Source organism: Heterocephalus glaber, unplaced genomic scaffold (genome assembly GCF_053883595.1).
Source record: "Heterocephalus glaber isolate CG9 unplaced genomic scaffold, H.glaber_assembly_v1.0 deba00000901, whole genome shotgun sequence".
Lineage (NCBI taxonomy): Eukaryota > Metazoa > Chordata > Mammalia > Rodentia > Bathyergidae > Heterocephalus > Heterocephalus glaber.
Window position 1 is genome coordinate 241,667 of NW_028258171.1, and position 17,489 is coordinate 259,155.

At 35.2% G+C, this 17,489-nt stretch overlaps 1 protein-coding gene across 3 annotated transcripts in view; it reads left to right on the plus strand.

The window, feature by feature from the left end:
- Positions 1-17,489, plus strand: part of Mipol1 (mirror-image polydactyly 1) — a 277,529-nt gene that overhangs the window by 241,455 nt on the left and 18,585 nt on the right. The window contains exon 12 of one of the 3 annotated variants that reach the window (XM_087208012.1): positions 12,104-16,476. The exons of the other annotated variants lie outside the window; for them this stretch is intronic. Coding sequence (XP_087064138.1) covers positions 12,104-12,170 — 67 coding nt within the window. The 3' untranslated portion in view covers positions 12,171-16,476. Of the gene's footprint in view, positions 1-12,103; positions 16,477-17,489 lie in introns of those variants that run through there. 3 annotated transcript variants of the gene reach the window in all.

Consider the following 17,489-nt stretch of genomic DNA (forward strand, 5'->3'; position numbering starts at 1 on the left):
ATGTTGAAGCACTCACTTAACTTTGTGAGTCACTTCTTTCTCAAAGTTCTGTCTGGATTCTACTACAGCACCCATGTTTGGTCCATCTTTTACTTATCTGACTTCTTTCTCAAATTCTTTTGCCAGTTTCTTTTACATATTTGTTTCATTTGATTCTATGCTCCTTCTACCCCTCTTTTTTATTTCTCTCTCTAAACATTTCTATCTATTCCAAAGGCTTCATTTGCAAGCTAGAGTAAGACCTCTTTGTGACCCACTTGTCTACCCTCATTACCTGGTATCCTCCCTCTCTTATTTCATCATCCTAGGAAACCATACCACTGGTAGTACTTGATACACATCAAGTTGTTCCTGCCTCTGTGCCTTCACATGTTATCTCCTCTGCCTGGAATGCCCTTCCTTGCTCTGTCTCCACTCCCATTTTTGAAGTGATTATTTTTTCTCATCCTTTAATATGTAACTCACGCATTATTAAGAAGTCTTTGAAGACCTCTTCTCTCCTTCCATACCAAAGCTAGGTGCTGTTTAATGCTTATGCTTATTCTTTTATTACAGCATTTACAAATAATCTTTTAGAGTTAACCATACAAAGATCTTTCCCACCTTGCTGCTCCTTATGAGCAAGGACTATGTCCTATTCTTTGAATAATCAAGGCCCAGGAAAATACTTCTTACATAGGAATTACCCAACCAATATCTGTTTAGAAACTGAAAATCTACCCAAAATTCTCCCTTTAACACAAACTCTTACATCCATGGACCTAAATATCACCACTTATATGTCTCAACAACACCTCAATATTGTTTTAAGTGTCAGACAGACTCATCCTCACATGCATACTCACCAGAGAAATCTGCTGCTTTTCCTACCCATTGTCTTGGTTAGGGCATCACTATTTACCTAGTCAGCAAGACCAGGTACCTAGAAGTCAACCTTCTTTCCTTGCCTACTTGCCCCATTCTACTCTCAAAAGTCATGCATCATTTTGACCCAGTATCCTAAATAGCTTTCACATCCATCTCCTTATGCCTGTCTGTTTTGCTGTAACTTAATTAAAGCCTTCATGTCTATGGTGTGCTTATCTTGGTAAGAGATTTACAACACATTTATCATTCAATCATTTTTAAGTGTATACCTCACTGTATTAAGTACTTCCACATTGTTGTGCTCACCAGAATTTTTTTAATAAGGAGCCCTCTGGTCTTCTTACCTATAGGCTAAGGTGAGTTTCCATCCCATCTCTGCTTTCTTGCCAATGGGATCTTTCTAAAATACACATGACATTACTAGATAAATGGGAGCCCTTTCATTGCTTCCCACTGTCTACATTAGTAGTTTCATTACAAAGTTTCTTTAGATCCAAGCTGAACTGAGAAAAAGAAATACAGTGTCCCATGTTTTTCTAAATTTTTCCAGCATAAAGACTGAAGAAATACAGTGTCCCATGTTTTTCTAAATTTTTCCACCATAAAGACTGAGTGAATGAATGAATGACAACAATCAAGACAATTAAATAGAGAAATATACATGAGAGGTGAGGTATATTTGTTTGAGATATGCAGAGTACCATAAACCTGTGGTGTATATGTAAGAGGAGATGTTGTGAAAGCAGTTGGATATGTGAGTCTAAATCTCAGGAGAGAATTTTGGGATAGAGGTCTGAATTTGAAAGTAGAATGAAAAGAGTAAGTAGTATCTTTTGAGGGATATTTCAAAAGTGTAATGAAAAGATGATAAACTATAACAATATTTTCTTAAAACAGCAAAAGAACAGCAGTAGTGATAAAAAAATAAATTTTCAGTTAGGAGCATCTCGGGCCCCTGTACCACCAGCCCTGAGCACGGAGGAGTAGAGCCCCCCCCAGTGCCGAGGAGAGTTGCAGGGGTCATAAAGGATATTATTCTGAGCTCCAGAAGATAGAGCAGAAGTGAACAACAGAAAGAGGGCCTCTCTGAGGCTCCTTGATGAAAACTGAAGCCCACTGGAAAAGTGAAGAAAATCTCTGCATTAAGGGCACACCAGACCACCTTAGTTGGGGGAGCAGCAGTGTGGACCAGAACAGCCTGGCTGAAAGCAGATCCCAGCCAGGGCACCGCCCCAACCCCAGAGGCTCAGGCACACTGCCCAAGCCAAAGACCCACCTGGAAAACAGCTGGACAGGCACACAAGCTACAGCCAGAGGTTTGCCCCAATAATATTGGTAAGTGCATGAGACCCTAGCCAGAAGCTTGCTCTCTCAGCAGGAACTGGAGTGCACAGCCCCCAGCCAAAGGCCCTCCCAGAAAACAGGTACCCAGGGGCCCTAGCCAGAGGCACACCTAGATACCATCCCAAGTGTGCACAGGCCCCTGCCAAAAGCCTGCCCAGACAACAGGTCAGCTCAGGGATCCATAAGGCCACCATTCTGAACCCAGGAATTAGTGTACTGGTGAGGAGCAGTGAAAAGTCTGCTCAGTGGCTTGCTGAGAATCAAAGAACACTGGGTAAGCAAAAAGTTGCCTCAACAAAGGCACAGAAGGCTGCATCTGTTGAAATGAGAAGACACATAAACAAGTCTCAAAACCAGACTTCCAGATCATCTAAGGCAACCGCAAAGGGAAACAAGATGGAACAATCTGATACTCAACCACCTGGACTCCCTGAACTAACAACAAAAGAGGATCTGGGAAAAATGAAATCTGAAATAATTTCTCAGATAACAGCAAAGATTGTGCCCATAGAGCAAGACATGATTAATAAATCTAGAGAGGACACAGATTAAAAAAAATAGAGGATCTGAGGAACATGATGGAATCCCAACATAGGAAACAAATGGAATCCATAAAACAGATGCAAACAGATTTCCAGGAGATTAAAAACTCCATTGAAAGATTACACAGCAGACTGAGCCAATGTGAGGATAGAATTTCCTATATAGAATATAGGATTGCAATTACTGACCAGGAAAAGAAAAGTTGCTTTAAAATACTAAGGGACCACAAGAAATCAATCCAGCAGCTGCTAGATGATACAAAGAAGAATAGCATAAGACTGATGAGAGTTAATGAAGAAACAGGGGAGAGTGCAGACAACATTAAAAAACTGTTCACAGGGCCAGGGATTTAGCTCAGTGGTTCCACCGCCTGCCTTGCAAGCTAAGGACCCAAGTTCAGTCCCCAGTACCAAAAAAAAAACTGTTCACAGAAGTGAAAGAAAACTTCCCAAGCAGGGGAAAAGAACTTAACGTACAGATAAGTGAGGCTTATAGGACTCCAACTAGCCTTGATCAAAAAAAACTACACATAGACATATAATACTTAAGATTCCAGAAACCCAACAGAACAAAATTCTACAAGCAATTGGAGAAAAGAAATAATTCACATACAAAAGAAAGCCCATCAGAATCACAGCAGACTTCTCAACACAAACCCTCAAGGCAAGAGGGTTTTTAAAAAACTTCCTTATAATGCATATGCACTGTTTTTACAAAAATGACATTCACTTAGGTAGACCCCCGCAGCCCTTAAATAAAGCAATAAACCACTTCTTTTCCTTCTTAGAAACAGAAGTTTGGCTTCCCTCTTTCTGGCTATAGAGAGCTTTGAAACATTAAGTCCTCTTCCCTGAATGAGACACAGCTTTGGTATAAGGGGAGCAAGCACAAGAGCAAATGGCAATGAAATGGTTCCTGTTCTTTCTTCCAATCAGGACTACTCACCAGGAGCACCTCTGCTCTCCTCTTCCAGGTTTTAACCATGCACCATAATTTCCCCCCACCTCCCCCATGCACCCCAGGAGGCTGAGGCTTCCCCAAGGCCACTTCCTTTGCTGCCCCGTTCTTCTGCTCTTGGCTACTCCCCTGCTTCATGTTCTGCACTTGGCCACACTCCCTCCCTTGCCACTGACTAGCCCCACATGGCTTTGCTAGCTTCAGTCCCTCCAGGTAACCCCACACCCCATTTTGTCATCCTTGAGTTGAGGCTTGTGAGCATTCTACACATTACTGTCCTCTTGAAAGCATGACTGCTTATGTTGGCTCCTTTCAGGCTTTAGCAATTACAGTTGATATACGTATATATTGGGCATGTTGACTTTGTACATTGATTATTGGAGTCTAAGAAGCTTGAATGCAAAATAGGATGGGTCAAGTCCTAATTCTGGACTCCTGAGTGCTGTGTGGACCCAAGGCAAGAAGAGCTTGGAGTGACATTTCAAGCCCTAAAGGAAAACAGGCTCCAACCCAGATTGATGTACCCTGCAAAACTATCCTTCAAAATTGATGGAGAAATAAGGTAATTTCATGACAAAGAGTACCTTAGGAACTTCATGAATACCAAACCAGCACTCCAGAAAATTTTAAACAATGTTGTAGGAAAAGAAAATGAGGATCACAACCCCAGGAAGCCTAGCAGAATGAATCCATCGGGCACAACAAGAAATTAAACACGAAGGGGGAGAATCCAACAAAATGCAAAAGTCATGACAATGGTAAGTCAATATGTATCAGTTATAATGATCAATGTTAATGGTCTCAATTCACCAATCAAAAGAAATAGACTGGTGGAATGGGTCAAGAAGCAAGATCCAACAATATGCTGCATACGAGAAACACTTAAGTCAAAAAGAAACACACAGACTGAAAGTTAAAGGGTGGAAAACAATACTCCATGAGACAAGAACCCAAAAAAAGCAGGAGTGGCTATCCTCTTCACATATCAAATAGATTTCAAACCAACAGTGATTAAGAGAGACAGAGAAGGCCACTACATCCCTGTAAAGGGAAGAATCCAAGAGGAAGAGATGACAATCATAAATATCTATGCACCAAATAGTAGTGCACCCAACTATATAAAACAAATACTAATGGACATGAAAAATCAAATAAGCACTAATAAAATAAATAGTAGTGGGGGACCTCAACACCCCATTGTCACAAATATATAGATAAACTAGACAAAAAATAAAGAACAAAATACTAAAACTCAATCAAACTCTTGTATATATCAGACCATAGTGCAATGAAATTGGAGATCAATAGCAAAAGAAACCAGAAGAGGGGCCGGGGATTTAGCTCAGTGGTTCCAGCGCCTGCCTTGCAAGCACAAGGTCCCTAGTTTGATCCCCAGCACCAATAAATAAATAAATAAATAAATAAATAAATAAATAAATAAACCAGAAGAACTTCATAAACACATGGAAACTGAACAACACATTTATGAATAGCCAATGAGTCACAGAGGAAATTAAAGAAATCAGACAGTTCCTGCAATTAAATGACAATGACAATACAACATATCGGAATCTGTGGGACACCATGAAAGCAGTCTTATGAGGGAAATTCATAGCAATGAATATGCATATTAGGAAAACAGAACGAGCCCAATTAAACAACCTGATGCTGAAGCTCAAGCTTGTAGAAAAAGAAGAGCAGGACAAACCCAAAACTCATACAAGGGAGGAAATTATAAAGATCAGGGCAGAAATCAATGCAATGCAGAATAAGAGAATGATACAAAAAATCAAGGAAGCAAACAGTTGGTTCTTCAAAAGAATAAACAAAATTGACAAACCCTTAGCCAACCTTATCAGAAAAAGGAAAGAAACGGCCCAGCTCCATGCAATTAGGAATGAAAAGGGTGAATTACTACAGACCTAATAGAAATCCAGAGGATCATCAATACCTACTTTGAGAAGCTATATGCCAATAAGATGGAAAATACAGAAGAAATGGACAGATACCTAAATACATATGAATTACCAAAGTTGAACAAAGATGACCTAAAAATTCTAAACAATCCAATATCAATCAATGAAATTGAAAACGTAATTAAAAACTTACCAACTAACAAAAGCCAGAACCCTGATAGCTTCACTGCTGAATTCTACAAGAAATTTAGAGAGGAACTACTTCCACTACTATTTAAACTCTTCAAAGAAATGAAAGGGAAGCAATACTCCCAAATTCATTCCTGGAAGCTAGCATCACCTTGATCCCCAAAGCAGAGAAAGACCCAACCAAAAAAGAAAACTAAAGGTCAATCTCACTAATGAACATAGATAGAAAAATCCTTAATAAGATACTGGCAAATAGAATGCAGATGATGGTCAAGATCATACACCCTGACCAAGTGGGATTCATTCCAGGGATGCAGGGATGGTGCAACATATGCAAATCAATAAGTGTAATACATTATATTAATAGAGCCCAGGAAAAAAACCACATAGTCATCTCAATAGATGCAGAAAAATCAACAAAATCCACCATGTATTTATGATAAAAACCCTACAAAAAGTTGGAATAGATGGTCTCTACCTCAATCTGATAAAAGCTATCTATGAAAAACCAACAGCCAATATCATACTAAATGGTCAAAAACTGAAATCCTTCACACTAAAATCAGGAACAAGACAAGGATGTCCACTATCACTACTGTTCAACGTAGTTTTGGAAATATTAGTGACAGCAATTAGACAAGAGAAAGGAATAAAGATTGGAAATGAAGAAATCAAATTGTCATTATTTGTAGATGACATGATACTATATATAGAAGGCCCCAAGAACTCCATCAAAAGTCTTCTAGACTTAATAACCAACTTTAGTAAAGTAGCTGGATACAAGGTCAACACAGAAAAGTCAGTAGCTTTCCTCTACATGAACAACAGACTCACTGCGAGAGAAATAGGGCAAACAATTCCTTTCACAATAGCATCCAAAAAAATGAAATACCTAGGAATCAACCTAACAAAAGAAATCAAAGCCCTCTTCTCTGAAAACTGTAGCACTCTGAAAAGAGAGATGGAAGATGATATCAGAAAATGGAAAGACATCCCTTGCTCGTGGGTAGGAAGAATCAATATAGTGAAAAATGGCCATACTTCTAAAACTACTATACAGATTCAATGCAATCCTGATTGAAATTCCAGTAGCATATGTCACAGACCTTGAGAAAACAATCCAAAAATTCATTTGGAACAAGAAGAGACCTAGAATAGCAAAAGCAATTCTAGGCAACAGAGACATGGTAGGGAGTATCACAGTCCCCAACTTGAAACTATACTACAAAGCTACTATGACAAAAACAGCATGCTACTGGCAAAGAAACAGACCTGAGGACCAGTGGAACAGATTAGAAGATGCAGAAACAACGCCAGACACACTCACCCATCTTATCTTCAATAAAGGAGCCAAACACCCTCACTGGAGGAAAGATAGCCTCTTTAATAAATGGTGCTGGAAAAACTGGCTTTCAACTTGCCAAAGACTAAAACTAGACCTATATCTCTTGCCATGCACTAAACTAAAATCAAAATGGATTAAAGATCTAAATATTAAAACAGAAACGCTAAATCAGCTGGAAGAGAGTTTAGGTAGAACTCTTGATGACATTGGTGTAGGAAAAGATTTTATGAACAAAACCTCCATTGCCCATGAACTAGCACAAACAATCAACAAGTGGAATCTCTTCCTATTAAAAAGCTTCTGCACAGCAAGAGAAACCACCAACAGTGTGAAGAGACAGTCCACAATATGGGAAAAAAATTTCACCTGCTGTCCTTCAGACAAAGATCTACTATCTAGAATCTATAAAGAACTTTAAAAAATCAGAGCTCCCAAATTTAAAGACCCAGTCCAAAAATGGGCATCTGAAATGAGCAGACATTTCTTAGACAAAGAAGTAGAAATAGCAAATAAACATATGAAAAAATGTTCAACATTACTGGCCATTCGAGAGATGCAGATGAAAACAACACTGAGATTCCACCTCACCCCAGAAAGAATGGCTGCTATCATGAAATCAACCAATAACAAATGCTGGTGGGGCTGTGGGGAAAGACAAACCCTCCTCCACTGCTGGTGGGAGTGTAGACTGGTGTAACCACTGTGGAAATCAGTGCGGAGATAACCTCAAAGAACTAGGACTGGAAGTCCCATTTGACCCAGCTATACCCCTGCTGGGGATCTTCCCCCAAAAATTAAAAGAATCATACCCATGTTCATAACAGCACAGTTTGTAATAGCTAAAGCTTGGAAGCAGCCCAATTGCTCATTAACTGGTGACTGGATAAAGATAAACTGTTTTTTTTTTAATAAAATGGAGTACTACTCAGCCATAAAAAATGAGAAATTAGAGACATTTATAGCTAAATGGATGCACATTGAGGCTATACTCTTTAAGTGAAATAACTAGGACACACATGTGTAAATGCCAAATAGTTTCTCTAGTGTGAGAAACTGAAAGTATAAATAAGGACTAAAAGGTATACTAGATAATGTGAAATAGGAAGAAAAGGGGCAAAGGGGAAGGGGAAGTGGGAGGAGGAGGAGAAAGGAAAGAAGGGAATGGAATTAGTATGAGAAAAAGAAAAAATGGAAACAAAGTCTTTGTAAATAGGGAGGGATTGAGGGGTTGAAGGGAGGGCAGAGGAATGGGGAAAAAATAAGAACCAAGAGAGATTATGTAAAGGTGCAAATTTCCAATGATGAATGTCATTTTATTGTATATCTAAAATGTACCAATAAAATTAATTTAAAATTTTTTTTCACTTAAAGTCTTCTGATCCTCTGCTATAATTGAAATAGGTCAGGGTCTTTGATACTAACAACCATGCTTACATGGAGTATTTTTAGTGGCTTTGGAAGGCTGCCGGATGATTTTTATCCATCTCGGATTTCCCTGGTTCCTTCTGGAGGAGATTCTAAAAGCTAAACATGTTTGATGGAGTAGCTTCATTGCCTAAACAATAGGAATACTTTTTCTGGAGAGAAAATTGTATTGCCTGTAAGAGTTCTCCTGCTGTTACATTGACAAATACAAAAATTATTTTCAAAAAAGTAAAATCTTTGAGGTATTTATTTTGGTACAGTTCAGTTGATGAAAAGGAATTTGTTCTGTTTTAACTCCTTCCCATTCCTGTTCAGTAAAATTATCTAATTCATAAGAGTAATTCAAGCCCACAAAAATTCAGAAATAATCCTTAAAGGTCTCAGTACTTTTGCATGTAGCATAGCACTGGAGAGATGCAGGATGTAGTGGCTAGACCTTGCATTATGTCCCAACTCGAAACCCATTAACTGTGTGGCTCTGGTCAAATTAACCTCTGGACGCTTTGGGTTTTGTCATTGGATGGTAATATCTACTTCATAGAGTTACACTGAAAATTTTAAATGTGTATGAATGACTTCTCTTTATTCCTGGCACAGAGACAATACTCATTCAGTATTACTTGTCTTTCAAAATATATCATTAAATTTTTTTAAGAGTGAAAAATGAGAGCAAAATATTTAGGAAAATTGTTAAATAGCTCATGGTTTATCTACTTGATGCAAAACTGCATTCCACTATAGTGTGAACATATAATGACATAGAAAATATTAAAATATTGGTTGAGAAAATAGAATATCTACCTAAAATATCTGTAAATTTAATCTTCAAGTTGATACAAAAATTATCATAATAAATAATAGATTTAACTATTTATTTTTACTGCACAGTGCTGTGAATTTACTTTCTTATAATGTGTTCTTATTAAAATACCAAGTGAAACATGCCAAAAAGTACTTTTCTAATTTGACTTAAAGATTTGAGGAAAAAATTTTAATGATATTACTAAAACAGATAATCAATTAACCTGTAATCTATGGGTCAGTGGTAATGCAAACCCTAATGGAAATAGCTCTGAACTAGAAACAAGGAAACCAGGCCCACATTTGTCAGTTTTACCTCAGAACTTGGTATAAGTTCCTAGTCCTCACTTTAGCCCTTTTCTTATTTCTTAAAGCCCTTGGGAAGATATAACTGGGTAATATTTTCAGTGAGGTCCAAAATGTTTTAAGGATGTTATTGATTTGGGCAGTGAAGTATAGCCTCCAGGTAAATTCTGCAAGATGCTTCAGCAGACACACATACCCGCCTTCCTATTAGCACAACCTCTGTTTGGCAGATGGATTCCATTCCATATAGAAAGGAATAGGTGGTTCATTCTGTTTCAGAAGTCAGTAAGCTTTTGCAAAACTAAGTAATTGACATTTTTCTCATTTCAAAGATCAAATTTTCATAAATCATTCAACCTGGATAAACTGAGAATGTGGTTGATCTAGCAATACTTGAAATATAGTAGAGGCATTTCAAAACATGATATTTAAGTATTTCCTCCTAACCTCTTACTTTAGTAAGATATGAGTTCTAAACGGAAAGATGTCCCAATGTATAAAAAGGAAATAAAAGTAAGATGAGCCTATCTATAGAGAAGAAGCCAAAAGAAGCACAACAGATACATAGATTCATCGGTGATTTAGCATTCCATTAATTCTGAATTTCTGGCAATAGTAATAATAACTATACAAAGTAGAATTTATTTTTATATTGTGAGGAAGTTTGTTAATAATGTAAGTGATATTATTGAGGAGGAATACATTTAACCAACCTGAAAGCAACATTTTCTGATTCTTGTGCAAAGAAATGCTATTAATGGCTTTTCAGGATTTCTCCTCAGAAGCATTTGTTAACAATTTAAGTTGCTATCAAAGTTTAACAGAAAATTTACTGTGTAAATTTATACTATATTATTCACACTAAAATTTTTACCACCCTCCATAATTCAAATTAATAAAACTTTACCTAAAAGAATTCACATATTCCATGAATCATACTAATATAAGATGGTACTAGGGGGTTTTTTTTGGGGGGGGGGTGTTTTTTTGGTACTAGTTTCCAACCACTAGACAAAGCTCAACTAGCATAGACTAATCTGTGAATGCAATGAATTTTCTTAAGAATGTTCCAGGTCAGATACTTGTACCTCTAGACTGTTTTGTGGATATATAATAATAAATTTAGGCAAGATATACCTTTTTATTCTAAGATTATTGCTACATTTCTTAAAGAGTTTTATGCATTGAAATATTTTGTTTTACCAGAATTCTTTCTACATGCAGGTTTTGCCAATAAACTTGGGCTAGTTTTTAGAGTTGTGTGCAGTTAATTTGTCCATTCCTTCCTGCAACTCCCAAATAGTCTAAACGAGTGTGTAGGACACTAAGGATACCTTCATTCCTTTGGTGTCTAGCTCTGTGCTGTGTTTATTTGCAAAGGACTGTCATGCATGGATCCATATAAATGAGGCAAACTGTGGAGCAGACTAGACTGCCGCTCACCAGTCTTTGAGGAGGGGAGATTGTATATATGAAAACTGCTGGGCATGATTTTCACTAGGAAGGAAGATTTGTCTGTGTGTAACATCAAGAGAGACTTTCAGTTGAGGTTTTATGCTTTCAGTACAGAAAATGAAAGAAGAAAGCCAGTTAATGGTCTGATTCCATCATCTTTTGTTAAGGAAAACTCTCCCTGATCCACATGAATGTGATCTCCCACCCAGAGAGTAGCCTAAGAGCACTGCAGAGCACACTTCTGAACTTTTGACTCTATAACATTCATGGAGTTTTAGTTTCAAAAAAACGAAAAACACTTTTCTTTGAGTATAAAATCTTTATAGTAATTTCTGTCCTGTACTACTCAGAAATAAAGTTTTTTTTAATGTAGTACAGAATGTCTGCTTTATATTATCATTTGCATATATTTAAATTATTACAGTGTCACTGGAACATGAAATTTTTCCTATCTAATTCCTATTTTCAGTTTCATCAACTGACTCTGAAAAAGAATAAAATGTAATGCATAAGAGTTGTTCAGCATACCAGCTAATGTGTCACTTGCTTAGCTGTGTAACAAGTACGATTGCTAATATTTCTGTATTAAAATATGTGGTTCTCTTATGAAAATGCAGTTTGAAGTTGATCTATACTTAATATGCTATTTTGTCACTGCACTGTAAATGGTTTATTCACAATCTTTATGCAAGGAGGTAAATTATTTAAATGAGTATCCTATATTGTTTTGTGTAGCATCTAACATTGATGTAATATGAGTTAAAGTTTATGTTGTTGCTGTTTTTTAAATCCCAAATCCTTGAGTATTCTGTATGAAGAATATCTCTCGCTTACGATATTGCTTTGTTCCTTAACATGACTACCAACACTGCTTGGTCACAGGCAAATACTGTCCTTTTTCTGACAATACTTGTACTTTTCTTCTCCCCTGCCCTGCTCCCTTTTCCCAATCTAGGTTGGAAAGGCTGGTGGATGTCCTGAGGAAGAAGGTTGGAACAGGGACTATGAGGACAGTGATCTGACTGAGAAAACGACAGTCTGGGGGAAGCAATCACATCTGGTGACCAGGCTGCTTCATTCAACACTGTGTAAACACTAAAAGCCTTAACTCAGCAAACAGTTGTTAGAAGTGGGACACTCCAACCACATTCCAGGCTGAGATAAAATCAAATCACAAATGTTTAACCACTTTGCTGCTGACTTGAGTTACTTATCCAAATATATTAACTTTTACCAATGGGTAGCTATAAGGTTGCAGTTTATTTTTTAACTATTTTATATCTCAATGTGTTTAATATAAATCTTTGTACTATAAGACCACTATAGAAATATAGTGAAGTTGGTCAGGATCACAACTTCACATATGGTACTTTCTGAATCAAAGTGCAGCAAAGTCAATATTGTCTAAGCCTTAATCCACTGTGTTAGGTCAAAACTTCAAATAAATGCAATTTCCAATATAGAGTATATTTCTTAGCTGATGAGAAAGACTCAGACACGAGAGTGTGTAGTCTTCCATATGTATGTAATCTTTCTTCGTATTAAATGCTGTTAAGTAGAGTTGCCATGGAATAAATGTATAATTTGCTTTAATAGGAGTTTAGTATGTTAAAATTACATTCAAGTCATGATTTTCATTTCACTCAAATATAATGCAAACTGTTTTCAATAAAAAAGATTGTTAATGTGCACTTATAAATTCATATTGTTAGTATTTTTGTAATGTTGAGCCTGGGTAATTATCTAAGCTCCACTTAAGGTGAAGAAATTGCCAAGTTTCTGTCAAATAGTCTGGAACTCTTTGGGCTTGAAAATTAGCATGTGCCAGTACGTCTGTATCCTAAAAGGCAAGAAGTCATCAAATCTGTTAATTATTTTTATTTATTATCTTTTTTTAGATTTGAATTTTTGTTGTGGAGAAAGAGAATACAATATATAATACACCATAAAATTGTAATCTACAATGTAAGGACTTAGGAAAGAGTAAACCTGCAATTTGGTTCAGGTTACCTAGTTTTTTATTTTATTGAAGAGGTAACTTAAAGTAGTTAAAGCTTATAATAATATGAATAAAACTGAGATGTTATATATTTTGCTATACAAAGAATTCTTTGCTTTTTTAGATGGATTAGGTGAGAGGCCAATAGAAAATGACTATGCCTGGAGCAGGCTGAAATAGACAAGCAGAGACTGAATTAGTGAAAATGTTTAGGCAAATGAAAATTTTTGTAAGTCTATACATTTTTAATTCATCTTTAAGATTACATTATCCACAATTGCCTATTTTCAGGGTAAGTGTATTAAGGATAATTTATTGTATTATTCTTTTGTATACTATTAGAAATTATCTATTTTGTTTTTACTTTGCAGTAAAAATTTGAGGTGCTGTATCACAAGTGACAAAAGATGAACAATACATGCTTTTTCTTCCCTATTAAAACTGTACCCATTAGGGCCAGGGATTTAGCTCAGTGGTTCCGCCGCCTGCCTCACAAGTACAAGGACCCAAGTTCGATCCCTGGTGCCAAAAAAAAAAAAATGTATCAAACTAAGTGGCAGTTAGAATCATCTCTCTGGATTCAAATTTGGAATTTACTCATGTTGCCCGTTTTTAATGATATTTTTTAATGTGAGAATTAGAAAGTAAGGAATAACATGGGTTAAAAATAAATACTGGATTTGCTATCTAATCCTATAGATTAGCCTCTCATACACCAGTGACAGTTTAAATATAGAAATTTATAATACCTTAGTCATGCATGAAGTCTTGTCTCTGAGCTGTAATTGTAATTCATAACAGTTCCCTATGTGCAGAAATAGTTCCTTTTAAGCCTCCTGAAGATGGAGGTAAGTAAAGAGAAACAGTTCTTCTTACAAAATAGTCCATTCCTGAACCCTCTTAAAATGAATGACAAGTAAACTTGAATTTTCAATTTAGTCTTGAAAAATAGCTAACTTTTCTTGAGTTGTCTAGGATTTTAGAACACATAAAGTGCAATATAAAAACACTTTATAATTTCCAAACATCTCTTCCTACACAGAATTGATCAGATTAGAACAACTGATTCATGTAATCAATATGGAAAACTTTTATAGACTATGATATTATAAAGTAAAACTTATAATTCTAACATCTAACATTCTTCAGTGTAATCTCCCAAAATATACCCCATCTTCCTGAAACATGAGTTGTCTATAAAATTACAAATCCAAACTATTACTACCATATATTGATTTAATTGCTTTCTTACATTTAAAAATATCCACCAACATTATTTCAAATACTGTAGTCTTTTTTTTTCTTTGTATGAAGAAATAACCTTACTGAAAATCAGTTAGCCACCTATTCAGTAATAGTGCAGCTTCAGAAGTGGTCTGCTTTGCTCAGAGATGTTGCTTTCAGTTTGCTTTAAATCATCAAGTCACATTCCTATAGTAACATAAGAATCCATTTCTTGTAAAAAAAACAAAAATTAAGTAGTTCAGAGGAAAGACAGAAAAAGGCAACACTAACATCTGTAACAATTGATTTACAAAGTTGTTTCATATCTCTTTAAAAATTAGATCCTATGAACAACCATATAATAGTAATAAAAAATTATATAAACTATATAATAGTAATTTTGAGGATTTTAGTATTAGTATTATTGTTATTATTATTATTACATTCATTCTGTAGATAAGGAAACAAACTCAGAGCATCTTGCTCTCAAGTGACTTATTTTGGCACTGTTTTAAAAACTGAACTACCTTGCTTTGGACTATTTTTAATTATACCTAATGCTAAAACCTGACAGTGCAGCTTTATAAAATGGTATTCTAATCTTCAAGGCTCACTCTACCTCCTAGAGTAACTGTTAGAGATTTAAAAGAAAGTTATAAGCCAAGTTATTGCCTATTGACAAGGCAGTTACACCACTTATTAAATATTAATATGTGAGGATTCTCATTCTACTTTTATAAATATGTCATTATGTATAAAGGTATTTGAAACAGTTAAAGTGCTTTATAGAATAAGTTATATACTTTTTTCAATGATGAATTAATCCTTTGTATATGTCTTCTCCCAAAAACTGAAGAGGGCAGGTGTAGCTCAGTGACAAAATGCATGCTTAGCGTGCATGGGAACCTAGGTTTCATCCTCAGTACCACAAATAAGTAATTAAATAAACAAACTGAAGAATCTTTTTATTAGGTCACTTACTGATAGAATGTTTATTTCACAAATAAATTAGAATTATTAAGGATTTGCAGTTTTAATAATGCATAGAGTTGTGTAAGAATGCACTTTAACATGTAGTATTTTTAAAGATCATAATTATTTCAGTTTTCCATTTCAAATACTTATGATTAATAAGGCATATATGATTTTTTACAAGGCATGACAAATTTTATCTTATCACCTGTGGTTTGTATGGAATCCCAATTTTTCAGACATTATTATGTTCTTGGTAATTATTATTTACAGCTAACCTACCTATCTATTCATACCTACATACCCACACAGACACACAAATGTAATTTGCCTTTTTAAAACATTGATTTGTAAATCAACTGTTAGGCTTCAGTGATTTCAGCATTTTGTTTGTGTTTTATTGAAAATGCACATGGTTTCTGAGGCTTTTAAACAAATACATGAAATGGTTGAAAGATTTATATTGCTTGTACTTAGCTAAATATGTCATCTCTAGAAAAGATGTGGCTTATTTTGGCACAGCTTTAAAAAGTCAAATATTTTAAAAATTTGTTAAGTTGGAGCTTGCATATTTGACCTAGTAGCATACGTTCCAGAATAGCATCTCAAGTTACAAAACTTTTGTAATCCTTTTACTAGAATAAGTTTTTTGAAGAGGTTTTTATTTCTTTTTTGTTATGTACTATGTTAAATTTATAAAGGTTGACATTACTTTTTAAAGTAGGACTTCAGAAATAGAATTTAGTAATGATAAATGTGTATATTTGAGAACCATTAACACATTATATACTATCGATATTCTTTTACAGAAGTCTGAATATACTTATTTTTAATTTTATTGTTTTCTAAATATTCTTTTGGAGTATGCTATCATTTTGGAAGCCCCAACTTTCTTTCTTATCTGATTATTAACAAAGATGTATTTAATGCACAAATTGAAATATGCAAAATATGTATTTACTTTTTATTCTCAAAAAATTCCCTATTGCAAATCCTACATGTTTGAATCCAATTCTTAAACATTGATCTTTATCAAGTTTATAAGTGTACAGTCCTGAAGATACTGTTCTGGATATATTCCCTATAAAGTGTATTTCAGTAAGGAAACAGATTAAATTACCCATTAAACTGTGTATGCTTTCCTTAATAAAGATAAAAAGTCAATATGAGCAAATTTGTTTGGTACCTTAGGAACCTTTTAAAACTATTTAGATATAAAATAAAAGTATAGTAATAGAATATTAAAGGGAAATATTATTTTAATAAATATAATTAGAATGAACCTAAAAAGAAAATCAAATTATTTTAATTAAAAGATAATAGGACACACGTTTAAATACCGAATAGTTTCTATAAGTGTGAGAAACTGAAAGTGTAAATAAGGATTAAAACGAATAATTGATCATTGGAAATAGGAAGAAAAGGTCCGAAGGAGTAGGGGAAGTGGGAGGGGAAGGGGAAAGGAAAGGAGGGAAAGGAAAAATTACAAGAAAAGAAAAAAAATGGAAACAAAGTCTGTGTAAATAGGGAAGGGTGGAGGGGGTGAAGGGCGCTCAGGGAATGGGGAAAAAGTAAGAACCAAGATACATCATGTACAAGTACAAGCACCCAATGATAAATGTAAATGTATTGTATACCTAAAATTGTGTACCTAAAATGTACCGATAAAAGAATTTGAGCAAATAATAATAATAAGGCCGGGGATTTAGCTCAATGGTTCCCCCGCCTTCCTCGCAAGCACAAGGTCCTGAGTTCGATCCCTGGTACAAAAAAAAAAAGATAATACATTGATCCAAATCTACTACAGAGTACTGCTACTAATTTTTGAATATGTATTAGAATTTTGTGTAACGAAGAATTGAAATCTAAAATCTCTGATTCTGCTGTGTTTGATTATTGAATCGGGATTAGATAAAACAGGCTATGTAACATAATATGTAGTAAAAAGAAAATTTAAAGCTTAAGAGGACTTGGCTGGGACTGAACAAAGATTCTATAAATGGATAGTGTCAAAACTGTCACATAACTATATTTTTTAAAAACTGTGGTCTCCATGTTGTGTAACACCGTGTTTCTTCACCAAGCCCTTCGTGATATTGCTGTGATCTATTTTACTTCTGCATTTGCATACAATGTTCACATCGTT